Below are 23,593 nucleotides of genomic sequence, written 5' to 3'. Positions count from 1 at the left end.
TAACATATACTGTAAATTCAGAAATTATTGCGAGGTTTTTGTTAATGCGAATAATGCGACTGAGTGAGTATCGCAATAATAAGAACTTGCATTCTGATATCTGATCGATATATCTGAATGCAGTTTATCCTGAAATCGTAATAATTAATCTCGCATTTTTGACCGTTCTTCAAAAATCGCAATAATAAATGCACGCAATAATTTCTGAATTTACAGTAACAAAAATATAAAGTGAAAAGGATGCAACTTGCATCCTTATTATGAAGATAATAAAGAAGGGTTCAAATAGGGATCTTAAAATCAATTCACCAAAATATTCTTGACGGCTTTTATTTATTTTATAGGAAGCAGTGTCCAAGATATAAAACTGTCAAACCACAAAAATTACAGCAAATGAAAATTCTACCAGCCGTAAGTAATTCGACTCGCCATTATAATGTCTTCTTCTGCTGTTTTTTGGTAAATTTAAATGCTACATGACAAAAGGCAAATAAAATATTTGGTTGAATTATAAATACTACAGCACAGATAGCAAGCTTCCCTCTCATCTTCGACAGGATGTTTGATCCATGCTAAACTTACTGATTACAAAATCTACTGTATTTACATGCTACATAGCAGATTAACTTCATACATTTCTAGTTTTGCACCTCTTATTTTTCTGTTTGTTTTTTTGGGGTTCTCCATTGCAAAACATAAACTTTTAAACATGTTGTCATGGAAAATTTTGCTTATAGCTAACATTAGAATGGAACATATTTGTACTGTTTTAATTCAAACCATCTATAATTCTACAACTCGTATATGGAATGGCTATTTTGATATGAACAGATTGTTTACATGTATATATTTTTTTGTCAGACCCAGCAAGTCAGACCATATGGAGTTGCAGCTGTTCTTAGGAACATTAAGTTTACTCCAGACAGTTATAAAAGTTTCATTGAACTACAGGATAAGTTACATCATAATCTGTGTCGGTATGTAATCATTGTTTCAATATATTTATATTCCTTATTTACTGTCCATTTATCTCCCTTAATTAGTAACTGTCAATTTATCTCCCTTATCTACAGTTGTCTTTCTTGGCTACAGGATTTTGTGTGCAAACAAATAATTTTTAAAGTCAATTTATGAGTATCATGAATTTTTGGTGCTTACATAAGAAAATGAAGAAAAAATACTCTTCTTATGAAGACCACCATCATAAAAAGGAGATAACCTAAATTGTATCATTAAAATAAGACTTTGTGATGTGGTCAAAATTAAATATCACTGTGTAACATTCTACAGTCCAATAAATTAAACAAAACTAGACAATTACAGACAAATTCTGGAACTGAACCTTTACTAATGATGAAGTTTTGAATTTGATAAGATGAAAAAGCCTCAAATAATTATCTATTTATATTATTATTTAGGGTTAGAAATTGGTATTTTGGTCATTTTTTTTTAAGATTATAACAAATTTAACTGAAGCTCCTCAATCATAAGTACAAACTAGAGGCTCTAAAGAGCTTGTGTCGCTCACCTTGTTCTATATGCATATTCAACAAAGGACTCTCCAACATTGTAGACGAGAATAGAATTAATGACAAAAATCTCTGTTTTTTTATCTTATATTGCTCATCTTTGAAGTCTGTTTATTTTCTCTCTATCTTATTTAGCTTTTGCTCCAAACATAAAAGAGGGTAAAAAAAATCCTAATTTAAGGGCAATAACTCCTATAAAGAGTACCAGTTACTAATTATATCAGCAAAATTTGACTTGTTAGTAGGGGTTGTCTTGCTAGTCAATTTTGATTATTTAAGTTTCTATATATTTATTATAATTATTATCATACAAGACAAAACGCAAAAAAAATGTTCAAAATCGTCATTAAAGGGCAATAACTCCAATAATGAGTCGTCGGACAATTTCCGCCATTTGTCTTAATGGTAGATCTTGTCCTGCTGACCATTTTTGTATATTTAAGTTTCTTTTTATCTATTATAAGTTTTAAGATATAAGACAAAAATGCAAAACAAATTGTACAAATCGTCATCAAAGGTCAATAACTCAAAATAAGGAGCCAACTGACGATTTCAATCACAAGACTTATTTGTAGAACTTGTCTTTCTGATCATTTTTGCAATTTAAAGTGTCTCTCTATCTATTATAGTTTTCAAGATAATAGGCAAAAATCGAGAAAAAAAAAGAGGTAAAATTTGTCATTTAAGGGCAATAACTCCTACAGGAAATCATCTGACAGTTTTGATGTATATGGAGAATTGGTAGAGCTCAACATTCTGAACAATTTTACCCTTTTCAGATTTCCTCTATTTATAACGGATATCAGAATAATAGACAAAACTTGCATTTTACCCCATATGTTCTATTTTTAGCCACGTCTGCCATCTTTGTTAGCAGGCAGGGTCATCAGACACATTTTTTAAACTATACCCTTATGATGATTGTGACCAAGTTTGATTCTATTTGGGCCACTAGTTTCAGAGGAGATTTTTGTAAAAGATTACAAAAGTTTAAAAAAAATTGTTAAAAATTGACTATCAAGGGCAATAACTCCTTAAGAGGTCAATTTACAATTTTGGTCATGTTGGCTTATTTGTAGATCTTACTTTGCGTAACGTTATTGCTGTTTACAGTTTATCTATATCTATAATAATATTCAAGATAATTACCGAAAAACTGCAAAATTTCCTTAAAATTACCAATGCTGGGGCAACAACTAAACAACAGGTTGTCTGATTCATGTGAAAATATCAGGGTAGATAAAACTTAACCTGATGAACATTTTTACCCCATGTCAGATTTGCTCTAAATGCTTTAGTGTCAGAGATATAAGCCAAAAAAATGCTTTAGCTTCAGAGATATAAGCCAAAAAATGCATTTTACCCCTATGTTCTTTTTTAAGCCATGTCGGCCATCTTGGTCAGCAGGCTGGATCATCGGACAAATTTTTTAAACTAGATACCTCAATGATGATTGTGGCCATTAGTTTCAGAGGAGAAGATTTTTGTAAAAGATTACAAAAAGTTGTTAAAAATTGACTATAAAGGGAAATAACTCCTATTAAGGGGTCAATTGACCATTTTGGTCATGTTGACTTATTTGTAGATCTTACTTTGCTGAACATTATTCCTGTTTACAGCTTATCTCTATCTGTAATAGTATTGAAGATAATAACCAAAAACTGCAAAATTGACTTAAAATTACAATTCAGGGGCAGCAACCAAACAACGGGTTGTCTGATTCATCTGAAAATATCAGGGTAGATAAAACTAGTACTTAACCTGATGAACATTTTTACCAATTGTCAGATTTGCTCTAAATGCTTTGGTTTCAGAGATATAAGCCAAAATCTACATTTTACCCCTATGTGTGTGTTTTATTTTTAGCCATGGAGGCCATCTTGGTTGGCGGGCTGGGTCATCGGACACAATTTTTAAACTAGATACCCCAATGATGATTGTGACCAAGTTTGGTTAACTTTGGCCCAGTAGTTTCAGAGGAGAAGATTTTTGTAAATGTTAACGACGGATGACGACAGATGACGGTCGCCAAGTGATGAGAAAATGAGAAAAACAAATACATATTATTTTTTTTAAGTAGAAGAACAACTGTTTTTTATGTGTACTCTGTTTTCAGGAGAAGGACATTGGTTGCTATAGGAACCCATGACCTTGACACAATTCAAGGCCCGTTTATCTATGATGCCAAGCCACCAGCAAACATCAAATTCAAACCTCTGAGTCAAACAAAAGAATTCACTGCTCCAGAAATGATGGAAATGTATTCTGTAAGTCATTGTGTTTAAATTCATACAACTTATACAGGTTATGAACTTGGACATTCAAATTCAAGGGAGACAACTGTGACATGAGATAATGGATAACATTCTATGTTTCATAGTTATAGTAGGATTGAGCTATAAAAGCATATCAGTCTGGAATGGACAGGCTATTACAAACTATATTTCATGCTTCGTTGAATACCAGTATAGTAAATCTAATTGCAGAGTTCTGTTCTTAGATACTTAGAGACTTACATTGTGATGTTTTATTATTGTATTGTACTTAACTAGCATTATTCAAAACACAGATTTTCCCCCTTTAACCAAAGATGTATTACAGTATGCTATAGTTCTTCTGTCTGTTCATCCAGTGTAAACACATCAGTCTTGAACTTGTATGCCTTAAGCAATTTACCTCAAACTTTACCATATTATTTAGATAAAAATTACTAGAGTCCATTGTCAAGAAAGAAACAACCTTTATGGACAATAGAACAGGGTTATACTATTTGTTTTTACATGTTTTACAGTTAGATAGTCACTTGAAGCCATACCTTCCAATCATCAGAGAAAAGCCAGTCTGCCCTGTTATTTACGTCAGGAACAATGTTGTTATATTATTTTGTTATTAACTGTTTTACAGTTAGATAGTCACTTGAAGCCATACCTTCCAATCATCAGGGACAAGCCAGTCTGCCCTGTTATTTACGTCAGGAACAATGTTGTTATATTATTTTGTTATTAACTGTTTTACAGTTAGATAGTCACTTGAAGCCATACCTTCCAATCATCAGGGACAAGCCAGTCTACCCTGTTATTTACATCAGGAACAATGTTGTTATATTATTTTGTTATTAACTGTTTTACAGTTAGATAGTCACTTGAAGCCATACCTTCCAATCATCAGGGACAAGCCAGTCTACCCTGTTATTTACATCAGGAACAATGTTGTTATATTATTTTGTTATTAACTGTTTTATAGTTAGATAGTCACTTGAAGCCATACCTTCCAATCATCAGAGAAAAGCCAGTCTACCCTGTTATTTACGTCAGGAACAATGTTGTTATATTATTTTGTTATTAACTGTTTTACAGTTAGATAGTCACTTGAAGCCATACCTTCCAATCATCAGAGAAAAGCCAGTCTACCCTGTTATTTACATCAGGAACAATGTTGTTATATTATTTTGTTATTAACTGTTTTACAGTTAGATAGTCACTTGAAGCCATACCTTCCAATCATCAGAGAAAAGCCAGTCTACCCTGTTATTTATGACAGGAACAATGTTGTTCTGTCCATGCCACCTATTATAAACGGTAAATATTACAGAAATATTTTCAGGAATGAAATAAATAAAAATATTCACACTGAAACATTTAATATCATGTTTGAGGTTAGGGCTGTTAAATTTAAATAAATGTTGTAGTGTAGAAAGAGAAGATTTAAGTTTGGGGATTCATTAATCGTATAGATATAAGAAAATGTGGTATGAGTGCCAATGAGACAACTCTCAATCCAAGTCACAATGTATAAAAATTTAACAATTGTAGGTCAAAGTACGGCCTTCAACACAGAGCTTTTGCTCACACTAAACCGCATGCATGGATTTATGTCCATTGTATGCATGGAAAATTACACAAAAGAAAGTATGTTGGTTGTGGTGGGATTTGGAGAGTCCCTTCCTACACCTCCCTCCCCCACTTATTTTAATGGAATAGCCCTGTTGTTGTTATTCTAGATACATACATGGTGATATGGGTTTAGTGAGGCAACCTGATTGTTAACCATAAGTGACAAGAAGAAAATGTTATCACCCATTTGGTTGATTCATTTATTTTGTGATAACAGGGTGCTGAGAAGATATTTCCATATCAAGGCAAAGTAATTTCTTATACATTCTTATACATTTTGTTGTTTTGGAAAAAATTGTTGCTTTGAAAACTTAACTCCCATCTACATACATTTTTTAGGTGACCACAGTAAGATTACACTGGACACCAGAAATGTCTTCATAGAATCTACAGCAACAGATTTAAACAAAGCTAAAATTGTCTTAGATACACTGGTGACAATGTTCAGTGAATATTGTGATCAACCATTCACGTGAGTAAATATGTACTATAGTTGAATTTAATCAAAGCTAAAAGCATCATAGAAATGGTTATGACAAATCTCAGTGATTAATCTTGTCTTGCCTACAGGAAGTCCAACAGGAAAGAATAATCGGCCGTTTTTGGCCGTGTCAACAATGTATAAGTTTAGGATTATGTCAGTTTAAGGAACATAACATGTGATAGGTCAATGATACATGGTAAGCAGTTATAAAAATATTAGAATTGGTACATCTCATTCCCATGTAGATTATTTGACCCTGTCCGTCAGTGGGGGTCTATTTGACTTTGAAATAGATATAAGAAGATGTTGTATGAGTGCCAATGAGACAACTCTCCATCCAAGTCACAATTTGTAAAAGAAAAACCATTATAGGTCAAAGTAGGGTCTTCAACACGGAGCCTTGGCTCACACCAAACAGCAAGCTATAAAGGGCCCCAAAAATGACTAGTGTAAAACCATTCAAACAGGAAAACCAACGGTCTAATCTATATAGAAAAACAAGAAACACTTATGAACCACATCAACAAACGACAACTACTGAACATCAGGTTGAAAGTTTGGTTTAGTTTATATGTTAAAAGTTAGTGATTATGTTAGTATAAGCAGAACAGCTAATGGTGAATCAATCATATCAAAGTAAAATCCTTTTATACCCAAGTTGAGAGCATGCTTCGAAATAAAATTTTTACTGTCTTGAGATCCAAAATGAAAACAAAACAGCTGTATCCTGAACTTTTGATTTTTACCTTCTGTCTTATAAGCCCATGTAATTTGGAATTCTGTTATGCAACTAGGCTAAACATTTTAACATAATTATGCCCCGCCTTAGCAGAGGGGGCATTAAGGTTTACCCTTGTTTGTCTGTATGTATTTACGTGCGTCCATCTTTATGTATGTACTTAACACCCAGAATTTGTTTTTGTTCTCTAACTTTAGTTTGCCTCAGCCAAATGTTATGAAACTTGTACACAATGCTTATTACCACAAAAGTCAGATCAGGTTGGAATTTGGTGTCTTCACTTTTACCGTTCCGAAGTTATGCCCCTTTATAACGTTATATGCAATTGGGGGCATCATCTGTGTCCCATGGACACATTCTCCATTTATTTTATGAAGCTTTATTAATTAAGCCATCTTCTTGGAGTACAAATTAAGGGAAGAGCACGATTTTTGCTCATTTTTCTGAACTGTAATTACCAAATTTTTATCAGAAAATTGTCAGACTTGAGAAGCATTTCCTCTATTACACATATATTTCTGGAGCCATTTGATTTTAAAATTTGATAAATAAAATGAATCAATGTGACCTAAATTTATGTTTCAGAGTAGAACCAGTAGAGGTTACACATTCTGATGGCTCAGTACACGTGTACCCAGTAAGTATATTCACAATAAAATAAAAATCTCTGTTTAGTCAGAATTATATTGATATAAAGAACTAGATTCCCTTTATGTTTGTGTCATCTTTTTTTGTTGATGAAATTGGATTTAGGTTTCTTTTATCTAATTTTCATTTCATGATTTCAAATTTCATTTTAGAAGAATCTTTAAACTTCTTTATTTCCAGAAGTTCAAATTCTAAGGATAAATTCTTATTTCAAAAGTATCAGAAAATAAAAGTGCTCTTAAGTTTTAAAGGTATCATATATGAAAAATATGTTTTCTAGGAATTGCCCTACAGATATGAAGAGGTTGATGTAGAAGATGTCAACAAAAAAGTAGGAATAAGGTTTGTATATATAGACTTTTGATGTTAATTTAAACCAGAGGCAGTCTAATTGAATGGCAACAAACGCCTCATGATTGAACAGACTATGATGATCTGTTTAGTTCTTTTCCCTAGGCAAGATCAATGATGTAGACTTATGACCTCATGCATTCCCTTTCTATTCAATTGATAGAAACTCATATCACTCGAGAAGCATGGGATAGATAATTCTAATACAGACAAATCATAGGGAAAATATAAGAAAAATAGGGATACCAAGTGTTATACTATTATAGGCTGTAGACATTGTTATTCATTGGTGATTTATATTAATTTTATTTTGGAAGGACAAAAAAATCAAAATTGAACCTTAAAACTTTTTAGAATTTTCATCTACAGAAAAATCATTATGATCACAATGGGGTTTGGAATACAAGTCATCAATACAGACAATACTGCAACCCAACAACAGAAGAAAAGAAAGACATCTAGGGGTCAACATATAGTCTTCAACAATAGATAAAGCTTTCTATGATATATTGATACATCAGTTAAATTTGATCATTATAAAGATCAGGTGAATAGTCTGTCATTACTTGATTTTCAATTCAATTCCTTTTTCATTTATAGCAGATAATTAAGTACTAAATATAAGTCGAGTGTAGTTGTTAAAAATAGATATATAACTGTGTTTCAGTATTTCAGCAGAGACTATGTCCAATCTTCTGACTAAAATGTGTTTGAGATCTGAAGTATTACAAGGAGGAAAGATCAAAGTAGAGATCCCACCAACCAGACATGATATCCTTTCTCAACATCCAATCAAAACACAAACATAGACACACACATAAAGTAGAGATCCCACCAACCAGACATGAAATCCTTTCTCAACATCCAATCAAAAAAGACAAACATAGACACACACATAAAGTAGAGATCCCACCAACCAGACATGATATCCTTTCTCAACACCCAATCAAAACACAAACATAGACACACACATAAAGTAGAGATCCCACCAACCAGACATGCTATCCTTTCTCAACATCCAATCAAAACACAAACATACAAACACACATAAAGTAGAGATCCCACCAACCAGACATGATATCCTTTCTCAACATCCAATCAAAACACAAACATAGACACACACATAAAGTAGAGATCCCACCAACCAGACATGAAATCCTTTCTCAACATCCAATCAAAAAAGACAAACATAGACACACACATAAAGTAGAGATCCCACCAACCAGACATGATATCCTTTCTCAACACCCAATCAAAACACAAACATAGACACACACATAAAGTAGAGATCCCACCAACCAGACATGATATCCTATCTCAACATCCAATCAAAACACAAACATAGACACTCACATAAAGTAGAGATCCCACCAACCAGACATGATATCCTTTCTCAACATCCAATCAAAACACAAACATAGACACACACATAAAGTAGAGATCCCACCAACCAGACATGATATCCTTTCTCAACACCCAATCAAAACACAAACATAGACACACACATAAAGTAGAGATCCCACCAACCAGACATGCTATCCTTTCTCAACACTCAATCAAAACACAAACATAGACACACACATAAAGTAGAGATCCCACCAACCAGACATGCTATCCTTTCTCAACATCCAATCAAAACACAAACATAGACACACACATAAAGTAGAGATCCCACCAACCAGACATGATATCCTTTCTCAACATCCAATCAAAACACAAACATAGACACACACATAAAGTAGAGATCCCACCAACCAGACATGATATCCTTTCTCAACATCCAATCAAAACACAAACATAGACACACACATAAAGTAGAGATCCCACCAACCAGACATGATATCCTTTCTCAACATCCAATCAAAACACAAACATAGACACACACATAAAGTAGAGATCCCACAAACCAGACATGATATCCTTTCTCAACATCCAATCAAAACACAAACATAGACACACACATAAAGTAGAGATCCCACCAACCAGACATGATATCCTTTCTCAACATCCAATCAAAACACAAACATAGACACACACATAAAGTAGAGATCCCACCAACCAGACAAGATATCCTTTCTCAACACCCAATCAAAACACAAACATAGACACACACATAAAGTAGAGATCCCACCAACCAGACATGATATCCTTTCTCAACATCCAATCAAAACACAAACATAGACACACACATAAAGTAGATCTAACCAACCAGACATGATATCCTTTCTCAACACCCAATCAAAACACAAACATAGACACACACATAAAGTAGAGATCCCACCAACCAGACATGCTATCCTTTCTCAACATCCAATCAAAACACAAACATACAAACACACATAAAGTAGAGATCCCACCAACCAGACATGATATCCTTTCTCAACATCCAATCAAAACACAAACATAGACACACACATAAAGTAGAGATCCCACCAACCAGACATGATATCCTTTCTCAACATCCAATCAAAACACAAACATAGACACACACATAAAGTAGAGATCCCACCAACCAGACATGATATCCTTTCTCAACATCCAATCAAAACACAAACATAGACACACACATAAAGTAGATCTAACCAACCAGACATGATATCCTTTCTCAACACCCAATCAAAACACAAACAAAGACACACACAAAAAGAAGAGATCCCACCAACCAGACATGCTATCCTTTCTCAACATCCAATCAAAACACAAATAAAGACACACGCATAAAGTAGAGATCCCACCAACCAGACATGCTATCCTTTCTCAACACCCAATCAAAACACAAACATAGACACACACAAAAAGTAGAGATCCCACCAACCAGACATGCTATCCTTTCTCAACATCCAATCAAAACACAAATATAGACACACACATAAAGTAGAGATCTAACCAACCAGACATGATATCCTTTCTCAACACCCAATCAAAACACAAACATAGACACACACATAAAGTAGAGATCCCACCAACCAGACATGATATCCTTTCTCAACATCCAATCAAAACACAAACATAGACACACACATAAAGTAGAGATCCCACCAACCAGACAAGATATCCTTTCTCAACACCCAATCAAAACACAAACATAGACACACACATAAAGTAGAGATCCCACCAACCAGACATGATATCCTTTCTCAACATCCAATCAAAACACAAACATACAAACACACACATTAACACATTGAACATTAAAGTCATAGTAGATGCTAAAACTAAAGATAGAGATTCCATTTACCACACTTTATGAGACATGACATCCTTGTAAACAGACCCCTTAAGTCCTAGCTTAAACACTGTCATATGTACTGTCATATATTCATGAAACTTTATAGATGTATATTGTAAGATCTTAAAACTGAAGATAGGGGCCTCGGTGGCCGAGTGGTCTAAGTAGTTACTACTGTAATCACTAGCCAGTCAACACTGAGGTTGTGAATTCAAACCCTGCTAGTGCCACTGCACTCGACTCCAAACTTGATTGACTAGGATTGTCAGTTTTCCTATCGAAGTTTGGTGGTTTTCTCCGGGCACTCCGGCTTCCTCCACCAATAAAAACTGGCCGCCACGAAATAGCCCAAAAGCGGTGCCTAAAAGTTGGGTTAAAACACAGAAAATCAATCAATAAAACTGAAGATGTACATACTCATAGCCTAAGGGTATTATGGTCTATTGATGAATTCATAAGTAATGCCTCTCTGCACTTTTAAAAATTTCTTTGAGGAAATGACTCCTCCTTCATGCTTCATCAGATGCTCATGAATCTTCCCCTAAATACATTATATACATTATACTATTGGCTAACTCGAAGAAGCAGTTGTCCAATTTAAAGGAAAAAAATATCTATCCCGGATTCAAACAATCAATTTACAATGTTTTAAAAGTTATATTGATAGTTCAACACCATAAACTTTAAGAAAAAAAATATTATAGTTCTAATTATTGACCTTAACAAGTGGAACATGTGATTCACCCATGTGATGTGATAGAAGATGTTGCTATAGCTTATGGATACAACAAAATTGTAAAGAAAATACCAGCTACAAGTACTATTGCTGATCAGGTAACGTCCTAAATATTGACTCTAATGATGTACATATCTACCAGTTATAAGAGTTCAGAACTGTCAATCATTATACTTATATTTTTTTTAATGTGATTACATTTTCCTAACAGTTTATTCTTCATGATTTGCTCCTGACCCATGTGGATTTCATGGTATAAATGAACCACAGTTTTAAATAATCAACAAAGTATAAATTTTCTCTAGGCCTGTATGCAAACGTTTTCAAACTACTTAAATAAAATTTTTCATCTGTCCACTAAAATTGGTACCCACTAAAAAGATTGTTCCTTGTTTAAATAATATATGTTTATTTCCAATAACATAACATAAAAAAAGCAACCAACAATCAATCAATCAATCAATCATAACATAAAAGGAACAAAACAGCTAAGCAGAAAGATGCACATTGAAACATTGAACTTGCAAGGATATGTATCAGGTATATTTGTCATACAGCATAAAGCTCATGTATTAAATTAACTTGGAATTAGCAACTATATATACAATGTTCATTAGAAAACATTATCAGAATTAAACACAATGCTAAAATAATTCAATGCTTGTATTTCAGTTTCCTGTAAACAAACTGACAGATCTCCTTAGACAGGAAGTAGCTTGTGCAGGATTTACTGAAGTATTAACTTTTGCCCTGGTAAGTTTGGATAAAAAAACTACGATGGGTTTCTACTGAGGTATTTACTTTTGTCTTGGTAAGTTTGTATGAAAAAGCTATGATGGGTTTCTACTGAAGTTTTAGCTTTTGCCCTGGTAAGTTTGGATAAAACTATGATGGGTTTCTACTGAAGTTTCAGCTTTTGCCCTGGTAAGTTTGGATAAAATAGTTATAATGGGTTTCTACTGAAGTTTCAGCTTTTGCCCTGGTAAGTTTAGATAAAACTATGATGGGTTTCTACTGAAGTATTAGCTTTTGCCCTGGTTAGTTTTAATTAAAAAGCTATAAATGGTATATTCGAAGTATAATAATAGCTTTTGTCCTGGTATGTATGTTTGAATAAGCTATGATATGACACATTAGGTCTGAGTTATGTTCATATTTTAAAATATGCTCAATTTAACACATTCACAAAATTTGACATCTCTAGCCTGTCAACACTGAGGTTGTGTAGTACCCTGCTCATGGTAGGTTTGACATCTCTAGCCTGTCAACAATGAGGTTGTGAGTTGTGTAATACCCTGCTCATGGTAGGTTTGACATCTCTAGCCTGTCAACACTGAGGTTGTGAGTTGTGTAATACCCTGCTCATGGTAGGTTTGACATCTCTAGCCTGTCAACAATGAGGTTGTGAGTTGTGTAATACCCTGCTCATGGTAGGTTTGACATCTCTAGCCTGTCAACAATGAGATTGTGAGTTGTGTAATACCCTGCTCATGGTAGGTTTGACATCTCTAGCCTGTCAACAATGAGGTTGTGAGTTGTGTAATACCCTGCTCATGGTAGGTTTGACATCTCTAGCCTGTCAACACTGAGGTTGTGAGTTGTGTAATACCCTGCTCATGGTAGGTTTGACATCTCTAGCCTGTCAACACTGAGGTTGTGAGTTGTGAAGTACCCTGCTCATGATAGGTATGTTAAGACTTCTATCTAAGATTGCCAATTTTCCTGCCTAAGGACGGTAAATCTCTCTGGGTACTCTGGCTTTTTGACCAATAAGCTACAAAGATATAGCAAAGAATGCTGAAACTGGTGTTAAACACCAAAAATCAATCAATCAATCCATATGATGTGTGTTAAAGAAGATGTACATTGATTTAGAAAACATTACAAATCTTTTATGAAGCTTTTTACTGTGGTTTAACTGATCTTATTTCTATTTTTACAGTGCTCCAGAGATGATGTTGCATCTAAAATGAGGAAGAACATTAAAGATTCAAATGCAGTACATATAGCTAATCCTAAAACACTAGAATTTCAGGTAATAAGGATCACCTTGACCTACGTTTTATGATTGACTGACCTTGTATGACCCAAAGGTCAAGGCAGACATACATTAATATTAAATTGCTACAACAAACCCAGGGATGCAAGTTTTAAAGTAGGGATATCTTTGTGGGCTTTATTTGTGAAACAGTTTGACTTTATGTTTGTGGTACAATAGAACATTTATGTCAGCAATCAGATAACTTCTGTATGTGATTGCAGTCGGGATATTTTTTATATACAATACAAAACAAGCTGTTTATAATGTTTGAAATACCATAGAACATTTATGTCAATTTTTAAGATAGATTCTCTTCATCCTCCAGTACAAATTCTTTGCACCTTCTTTATCAGGTGTTTTGTATACCATTATCTATTTACTTTGTTTTCTTGATATAATTTGTAGTTCTATGACCCTGACCCTCCCTTCCTCCCTACCTCCAACTCGGAGGCTTTATGTAAGTAAAACAATTTCAAGAAGTTTCAATCAGGCTGTATGGTGACCTATAGATACTAACTTCTATGTCATTTAATTTCTGGTAGAAAGTGGTCTCATTGGCAATCATACCACATATTCTTTTTTTTTCTCCATTACAGATAGGAAGAACCACATTACTTCCCGGTGTTCTGAAGACTATATGTAACAACAAGAATATGCCACTACCACTGAAACTCTTCGAGATTTCTGATGTTATGTTCTGTGATAAAACTAAAGGTAAATCTTCTTCTGCAAATGTTTGAAAAATTATAAAAGAAACAGCATTTAGATTATCTCATACTTTAATTATGTAGATCCAATTTGTAGTATTTGGACATAATTCTATTAAGGAAGGCACTTCAATAAGTGCATGTACTGCAATATAAAAAATGTTGTTTTTTTTCCTCTATTGAAATGTAATTTCAAGATTTCATAATTGTTAAAAAATTAAGTATACAGTCTAAAACAAACTTTAAAAGAAAAGTGTTCAAAACTTATAAAATGATGTATATTATTTAACTGACTTATACTTAACTTACTCCACATGTGGAGCAGGATCTGCTTACCCTTCTGGAGCACCCGAGATCACCTCCTGTTTTTGATAGGGTTCAGGTTACTCAGTCTTTAGTTTTCTATGTTTATATGTTGTGTTTTAAATACTGTTCTTTGTCTTTTGGTCGATTTTCATTTTTTGCCATGGCATTGGCAGTTTGCCATCAACATTATGAATTTGAATATCCCTTTGTTATCTTCCTCCTGTCTTTTTATACAAACCCTTTTAAGAGAAATAATGAAAAATCAGTCAATTATTCAGTCAATAACAGTTATCTTTATGTTTACAGATGTTGGAGCAAGAAATGAAAGACGTTTATGTGCAGTAAACTATAACAAATCTTCAGGGTTTGAAGTCATGAAAGGTCTCCTAGACAGAGTGATGCAGCTGTTGGAAGTCCCTATTGTCCAATCAGAACAAGGCTATTATATAAAGTCATGTAAAGGTTAGTCGTCATTGTCCTATCAGAACAAGGCAATTATATAAAGTCATGTAAAGGTTAGTCGTCATTGTCCTATCAGAACAAGGCTATTGTATAAAGTCATGTAAAGGTTAGTCATCATTGTCCTATCAGAACAAGGCTATTATATAAAGTCATGTAAAGGTTAGTCATCATTGTCCTATCAGAACAAGGCTATTATATAAAGTCATGTAAAGGTTAGTCATCATTGTCCAATCAGAACAAGGCTATTATATAAAGCCATGTAAAGGTTAGTCATCATTGTCCTATCAGAACAAGGCTATTATATAAAGTCATGTAAAGGTTATTCATCATTGTCCTATCAGAACAAGGCTATTATATAAAGTCATGTAAAGGTTAGTCATCATTGTCCTATCAGAACAAGGCTATTGTATAAAGTCATGTAAAGGTTAGTCATCATTGTCCTATCAGAACAAGGCTATTATATAAAGTCATGTAAAGGTTAGTCATCATTGTCCTATCAGAACTAGGCTATTATATAAAGTCATGTAAAGGTTAGTCGTCATTGTCCTATCAGAACTAGGCTATTATATAAAATCATAAAGATTAGTCGTCATTGTCCTATCAGAACAAGGCTATTGTATAAAGTCATGTAAGGTTAGTCATCATTGTCCAATCAGAACAAGGCTATCATATAAATTCATGTAAAGGTTAGTCCTCATTGTCCTATCAGAACAAGGCTATCATATAAAGTCATGTAAAGGTTAGTCTCCATTGTCCAGCAGAAATAATAATATTTAAGGTCTAAAATTAGAACAGAAATAAAACAAGAGGCTGTCAGATTGATGGCAAACTGGATTTTCCTGCATGAAAATGATATTTGCAAATCTGGACCCCCAAACAAGATCAAGTAAAAAAATTAATGAATTTTTGTAGGGTTCAGAAATGGAAAGGCCAAAATCAATCTTAAGTATCACTTTTTGCTACTTAAAGGTCAACAATTCAACAACAATAAAAGCTAAAATTGTGAAAATCGAACTTGACCTTCATTTAGTCACAGGAAACAACATATCTTAATGTGTAAAGATTTCTTCAAAGCGTTTTCAAGTTATTGCACAGACAACGCTCCAAGTATCATTTTTCGCTAAAGGTGTACAACTCAACAACGATCAAATCTTTGGAAACCTGGTTATAAAGGACTAAACAGATCTTAACCAATCAAAATAATCAAAATCAGAAATGACATGAACAGGTCAACGGAACAATCTACAAAAGTAAATGAAGAATCTGTACAGCACTGAATGAAGATATGTTGTGAAAAAGTTAACACCAGTACTTACTCTACAATGCACATAGTACTGGAAGAAGTATTACAGATTTAAGGCTTTATTTTGAAACATTCTTTCAATCAGTATATTGGAATCATAGTTCTTATACTTTTGATGAATTTGAAAGAAAGAAAAATTGTTATTTCAAGCTAAGTTGAATAAACATTCATTTCATTTTCCCCATCGATAAAGACTACTGAAGTTAATAACAGGAACAAAGTTCTTATTCTTTTACAGAATCAGTTATACTGTTTTTTTGTTTTTGTTATTTTCAGATGCAACATACTTTGAAGGGCGATGTGCCGAGATAATATTTAACAATTCTGTGATTGGTAAAATTGGAGTTCTTCATCCTGATGTTCTAAAGGAATTTGAATTAACCAACCCCTGTTCATGTATGGAGTTTTCTATAGAACCATTCCTGTGAAGTGTCATGAACAGCCATTAACTGATTTAATGAGAATATTTTTGTTTCAAATGTTATTAGAGCTTCATTTTGAAAAAAAAAACTATCTTAGAAAGTGTCACAAACATTCTTCGTCAGCAAAATTAGTATACATAATATCTTTTCTATAGACGTTTCTTTATTTTCATTTATGTCAACTTTTTAATGACATGTATTAATATGTTGCACTCAAATGATTTGAAGCAGATCTGTATAAAATCACATACGTTGTATTCAGAAACTAATGCCTAAAAAGGTGTCAAGTTGAATATCAAAATATAAGTTTGCTCCAATCATAATTATTGCTAGCAATATTTCATAACTGGAAGCATTGTATTAATTAATTTTACATTATTGTTAGCTGCTGAAGAATCAGCATAACAAAGGCATGCACTAATTCTAGAATTACAGTATATAATGAGAGAGGGAGAACTGACTGTTACAGTATAAGGGTTAAATAAATTCTTCAATAAAAGTCTAACTTAGTACCAGAGGAGACACTAGTACTGCCACTATATATAGTTCCAGAGGAGACATGAATTTTTGACTATATTTATTGTATAGAAAGCACATGTTTAATTTATATTCAGCACGAATGCTCAGAACAGAAATTTTAAATCTAATATTGCTTCTTTAGAATGAACACTAGAATTAGACTACCTAATAAAAAAAAGCTATAGCATAAAAAAGTTCAAATATTTTACAGAAAGCTGTTTGCTTATTTATTCAACACTTACTGGTATACACCATATCTCATTTATTTATATGTTAATGACAAATTTATTGACAGTTAACTTCAATATATCAATAATATTGTAGGGAAAAGTTGGAAAATATTTGACCATAGGAATATGTGTTCCTTGGACATATTTTTTGTTAACTAACATCAATGTCATAACGTCAATGATTTGTACCAAACATTTTTCAAATAAACTTTTATGTATGTGTATATTATTGTTTACTGTTGCCAAAAATTTTAGAGCCTGAAAATGAATTAATAGAAAGATTCCAGATTGTTGACAAAATGCTGATGCCAACCCAGGATTTTGAAAAAGAGGGGTGGCCGCAGTGTACAGTTCTTACCAGATTTTTATGAAACTTATATCATAGGTTTATATCAGCAATTTCTTGGACGAGTTCCAAAATCAGTGCCGATCAATTATTTTTAAAAGAGTTATGCCCCTTGGAAACATTAATTATATGGAAAATTGCATTGTTAGCGCTCTCATGTGTACAATTATTGCCAGATTTTTATGAAATTTATATCATGGGTTTAAATCAGCAATGTCTTGGACGACTTCAAAAATTAGTGCCGATCAATTATTTTTAAAAGAGTTATGCCCTTTGGAAATATTGATTATATGGAAAATTGCATCATTAGCACTCTCATGTGTACAATTCTTACCAGAATTTTATGAAACTTATATCATAGGTATATATCATCAATGTACTTGAAGAGTTCAAAAATCAGTGCCGATCAATTATTATACGGCCGCAAAAAAATTTCGTACATTGGTTTTCGCACTCTAACTTTAGTTTAAGTGAATGGATCTTTTTGAAATTTTACCATAAGGTTAAATACCACAAAAGAAAGGTTGGGATTGATTTTGGGGGTTATGGTACCAACAGTTAAGGAATTAGGGGCCAAAAAGGGGCCAAAAATAAGCATTTTCTAGTTTCCAGACAATAACTGTGGAACGGTGTATGGATCTCTCTGAAATTATACTACAAGTTTCCATACCACAAAGGGATGGTTAGGATTTGCTTTGGGGGGTTATGGCTCAAACCGTTTAGGAATTAGGGGCGAAAAAGGGGGAAAAACAAGGTTGTCCTGGTTAATGGACAAATACTTTAGTACAAAACATAATTTAAAGCAGTGTAAGGGAGATAAATCAAATACATCATTGAAATTATCTCCCTTACACTGCTTTTAAATTATGTATAAAGTAATGGTTAATGAACAATAAAGATAATTTAAAACAGTGTAAGGGAGGTAATCCAAATACAACGTTTTGGTTAGTTCCCTTACACTGCTTTTAAATTATGTTTAAAGAAATGCATATTTATAAAGGAAGACCAGTAAAAATATCTGCAAATGTTGCATCATTTTTTTTTACAAAAAAATCCATATGAAAGATTTGACACTATGTTTTTAATTCTATTATAAAATAGATTAAGTTAGCACTATGGTAAATTTAAATGGGTAATTATGGTTGCCAACTCCATTGGAAATTTGAATTGAGATTATGACCATATCTTGATGGAAAGAATTTTTTTGGGGAGAAAAGGGGGGGTGGGGATAAAAAGAAATTGTGGGGGGTCAATTTTTTCTCATTTCAGATTTCAGAAATTAAAAAGAATTATTCTTCAAATATTATTTTTTTTTCAAATTTCAAATATTGAAAAATTTCAAGAAGTAATCTTTAATTGCACAGTATGGCGCATTAGATTTGTAAAATCTTTGATCACATTTATTTATTTGTTATGCCGAATCTAACAGTGTAATTAGATTTTTAATTTTGGGTCGTTTTCAAAATGGTCTACATTAAGGTCCAAAGGGTCCAATATTAAACTTTGTTTGATTTTAGCAAAAATTGAATATATGAGGTTCTTTGATATGCTGAATCTAAACATGTATTTAGATTTTTGATTTTTGGCCCAGTTTTCAAGTTGGTCCAAATTGGGGTCCAAAATTAAACTTTGTTTGATTTCAACAAAAATTGAATATATGGGGTTCTTTGATATGCTGAATCTAACCATGTATTTAGATTTTTAATTTGTGGACCCCGTTATCAAATTGGTTCATATTGAGGTCAAAAGGGTCCAAAATTAAACTTTGTTTGATTTCATCAAAAATTGAATTATTGGGGTTCTTTGATATGCCAAATCTAACCGTGTTTTTAGATGTTTAATTTGGGTCCCGTTTTTTAAATTGGTCTTCATTGAGGTCCAAAGGGTCCAAAATTAAACTTAGTTTGATTTTAACAAAAATTGAATTCTTGGGGTTCTTTGATATGCTGAATCTAAACATGTGTTTAGATTTTTGATTATGGGCCCAGTTTTCAAGTTGGTCCAAGATAGGGTCCAGTATTTAAACTTTGTTTGATTTCAACAAAAATTGAATATATGGGGTTCTTTGATATGCTGAATCTAAACATGTATATAGATTTTTTATTATGGGCCCAGTTTTCAAGTTGGTCCAAATTGGGGTCCAAAATTAAACTTTGTTTGATTTCAACAAAAATTGAAAATATGAGGTTCTTTGATATGCTGAATCTAACCATGTATTTAGATTTTTTATTTGTAGGCCCCGCTATCAAATTGGTTCATATTGAGGTCGAAAGGGTCCAAAATTAAACTTTGTTTGATTTCATCAAAAATTGAATTATTGGGGTTCTTTGATATGCCAAATCTAACCGTGTTTTTAGATGTTTAATTTGGGTCCCGTTTTTTAAATTGGTCTTCATTGAGGTCCAAAGGGTCCAAAATTAAACTTAGTTTGATTTTAACAAAAATTGAATTCTTGGGGTTCTTTGATATGCTGAATCTAAACATGTGTTTAGATTTTTGATTATGGGCCCAGTTTTCAAGTTGGTCCAAGTTGGGGTCCAAAATTAAACTTTTTTTGATTTCAACAAAAATTGAATATATGGGGTTCTTTGATATGCTGAATCTAACCATGAATTTAGATTTTTTATTTGTGGGCCCGCTATCAAATTGGTTCATATTGAGGTCAAAAGGGTCCAAAATTAAACTTTGTTTGATTTCATCAAAAATTGAATTATTGGGGTTCTTTGATATTCCAAATCTAACTGTGTATTTAGATTTTTAATTTTAAGTCCCGTTTTTTAAATTGGTCTACATTAAGGTCCAAAGGGTCCAAAATTAAACTTAGTTTGATTTTAGCAAAAATTGAATTCTTGGGGTTCTTTGATATGTTCAATCTAAACATGTGTTTAGATTTTTGATTATGGGCCCAGTTTTCAAGTTTGCCCAAGTTGGGGTCCAAAATTAAACTTTGTTTGATTTTAACAAAAATTGAATATATGGGGTTCTTTGATATGCTGAATTTAACCATGTATTTTTGTCGAGCCTGTGACTTTTGTCGCAGAAAGCTCGACATAGGGATAGTGATCCGGCGGCGGCGGCGGCGGCGTTAGCTAACTTCTTAAAAGCTTTATATTTTAGAAGGTGGAAGGTCTGGATGCTTTATACTTTGTATATGGATGCCTCATGTTACGAAGTTTCCGTCAGTCACATGTCCAATGTCCTTGACCTCATTTTCATGGTTCAGTGACTACTTGAAAAAAAAGTTCAGATTTTTTGTAATGTTAGATTCTCTCTTATTATAAGTAATAGGATAACTATATTTGGTATGTGCGTACCTTGCAAGGTCCTCATGCCCGTCAGACAGTTTTCACTTGACCTCGACCTCATTTCATGGATCAGTGAACAAGGTTAAGTTTTGGTGGTCAAGTCCATATCTCAGATACTATAAGCAATAGGTCTAGTATATTCGGTGTATGGAAGGACTGTAAGGTGTACATGTCCAACTGGCAGGTGTCATCTGACCTTGACCTCATTTTCATGGTTCAGTGGTTATAGTTAAGTTTTTGTGTTTTGGTCTGTTTTTCTTATACTGTATGCCATAGGTCTACTATATTTGGTGTATGGAATGATTGTAAGGTGTACATGTCTAGCGGGCAGGTGTCATTTGACCTTGACCTCATTTTCATGGTTCAGTGGTCAAAGTTAATTTTTTGAGTTTTGGTCTTTTTTTCTAATACTATGTGCAATAGTTCAACTATATTTGGTATGTGCGTACCTTGCAAGGTCCTCATGCCCGTCAGACAGTTTTCACTTGACCTCGACCTCATTTCATGGATCAATGAACAAGGTTAAGTTTTGGTGGTCAAGTCCATATCTCAGATACTATAAGCAATAGGTCTAGTATATTTGGTGTATGGAAGGACTGTAAGGTGTACATGTCCAACTGGCAGGTGTCATCTGACCTTGACCTCATTTTCATGGTTCAGTGGTTATAGTTAAGTTTTTGTGTTTTGATCTGTTTTTCTTATACTATATGCAATAGTTCAACTATATTTGGTGTATGGAAATATTTTATGATCTATTTGGCAGTCACGCAGGTTTTATTTGACCTTGACCTCATTTTCAAGGTTCATTGCTCAGTGTTAAGTTTTTGTGTTTTGGTCTGTTTTTCTTAAACTATAAGCAATAGGTCAACTCTATTTGTTGTATGGAAGAATTGTTAGCTGTACATGCCTGCCTAGCATGGTTCATCTGACCTTGACCTCATTTTCATGGTTCATTGGTCAATGTTTAGTTTACTTGGTTAATGTTAAGTTTATGTGACAGTTGTAATAAAGCTTTATATTTAGGACTATCAACATAATATCAATGATTAGTAAAGAAGGCGAGACATTTCAGCGTGTGCACTCTTGTGATTTTGGACATTGGACCATAATAGGTAAATTAAAAAAATTCAAGTTCTTAGACCACATTCTTTCTGTGTCAGAAACCTATGCTGTGTCAAATATTTAATAACAATCCAAATTTAGAGCTGTATCAAGCTTGAATGTTGTGTCCATACTTGCCCCAACTGTTCAGGGTCGACCTCTGCGGTTGTATCAAGCTGCGCCCCAGCGAAGCATTTTATTTTTAAAAGAGTTATGCCCTTGGAAATATTGATTATATGGAAAATTGCATTGTTAGCACTCTCATGTGTACAATTCTTGCCGGAATTTTATGAAACTTATATCATAGGTTGATATCAGCAATATCTATGACAATTTCGAAAATAAGTGCTGATCAAATATTTTAACTAGTTATGCCCTTGGAAAAATTATTTATAACAGAAATCACGTTGCATTTGGTCAGGAGCCTTCATTTCTCTAAGATATTTATAAATTGTTTTAAAGAACAAAAAAAAGAGTTTGTTTTAGTTATTGCCCTTGGATAGATAAAATATGTGCAACGTGGGGGACATTGAAACTCTGTTCTTATATTTTATATTGAATTATTAAATTACAATATTATTCACATCAAATTATGTAGCCTGCTACTCAAGAAGATAGTTGCATACCAAATGATAAGCCTGGTATCTTTGATGAGATTTACCTGTTTTCAGACCAATGCAGAACATAGTTGTACAATGGTGGTAACCAGATTGACTCAATTTTATACAAATGAAACAAACAAATTATTAGTCAATCACAGCACCAAGAATGAGCTGAATAACTACATATTACAATAATATTAAAAATGAAATAAAAATAAAACGGATTTAAAAAAGTATAAAATGATTAGATTATCATAAAAATATATGATATGACCCATTGTATGTTACTCTGGACTCTTTACTGCACATATATATCTGCTGGACAGCACACCTCTATTAAACAAAGGTGTCAGATAATGAAACAGGCTCTGGTTGTTTTTGGTGTATCTCTACCAGGATAGCCCTGTGCCTCTGATTATATGTACCATACCTTCATCATCAAAGCTCAGAGCCTCTAGTTTTTGTATTAAGTTCATCTTCATCTTCATCAAGAATGCTCAGAGCATCTAGTTGTTATATTCTGTTTTCCTCCATTGACAAAGCTCAGAGCCTCTAGTTTCTTGTATTTAGTATGCATCCATCAGGAAAGTTCAAAGCTTAAAGTTTGGTTTTTTTTTGGTTCACATCCAGCAGAAAAAGC

General features: G+C 33.2%; 1 protein-coding gene and 1 long non-coding RNA gene across 3 annotated transcripts in view; both read left to right on the top strand.

Annotated features, from left to right (window-relative positions):
- Positions 1-17,823, top strand: part of LOC127719332 (phenylalanine--tRNA ligase beta subunit-like) — a 46,223-nt gene extending 28,400 nt beyond the window's left edge. For both annotated transcript variants that reach the window (XM_052225392.1, XM_052225391.1), the window contains exons 5-18: positions 345-411; positions 862-977; positions 3,646-3,796; positions 4,999-5,107; positions 5,762-5,894; positions 7,231-7,282; positions 7,574-7,635; positions 8,312-8,417; positions 11,609-11,707; positions 12,282-12,362; positions 13,552-13,644; positions 14,247-14,364; positions 14,970-15,125; positions 16,705-17,823. In XM_052225392.1, coding sequence (XP_052081352.1) covers positions 345-411; positions 862-977; positions 3,646-3,796; positions 4,999-5,107; positions 5,762-5,894; positions 7,231-7,282; positions 7,574-7,635; positions 8,312-8,417; positions 11,609-11,707; positions 12,282-12,362; positions 13,552-13,644; positions 14,247-14,364; positions 14,970-15,125; positions 16,705-16,856 — 1,495 coding nt within the window. In that variant the 3' untranslated portion in view covers positions 16,857-17,823. The remainder of the gene's footprint in view (positions 1-344; positions 412-861; positions 978-3,645; positions 3,797-4,998; positions 5,108-5,761; positions 5,895-7,230; positions 7,283-7,573; positions 7,636-8,311; positions 8,418-11,608; positions 11,708-12,281; positions 12,363-13,551; positions 13,645-14,246; positions 14,365-14,969; positions 15,126-16,704) is intronic.
- On the top strand, positions 12,661-13,545 carry LOC127719333 (uncharacterized). Its single transcript, XR_007990229.1, has 3 exons — positions 12,661-12,828; positions 12,885-13,232; positions 13,296-13,545. It is a non-coding gene; the product is annotated as an uncharacterized LOC127719333 (long non-coding RNA).
- Positions 17,824-23,593: the final 5,770 nt, after the last annotated feature.

Source organism: Mytilus californianus, unplaced genomic scaffold, assembly GCF_021869535.1.
Source record: "Mytilus californianus isolate M0D057914Y unplaced genomic scaffold, xbMytCali1.0.p SCAF_11, whole genome shotgun sequence".
Taxonomy (NCBI): Eukaryota; Metazoa; Mollusca; class Bivalvia; order Mytilida; family Mytilidae; genus Mytilus; species Mytilus californianus.
This window is presented reverse-complemented; position numbering and strand designations above follow the sequence as displayed.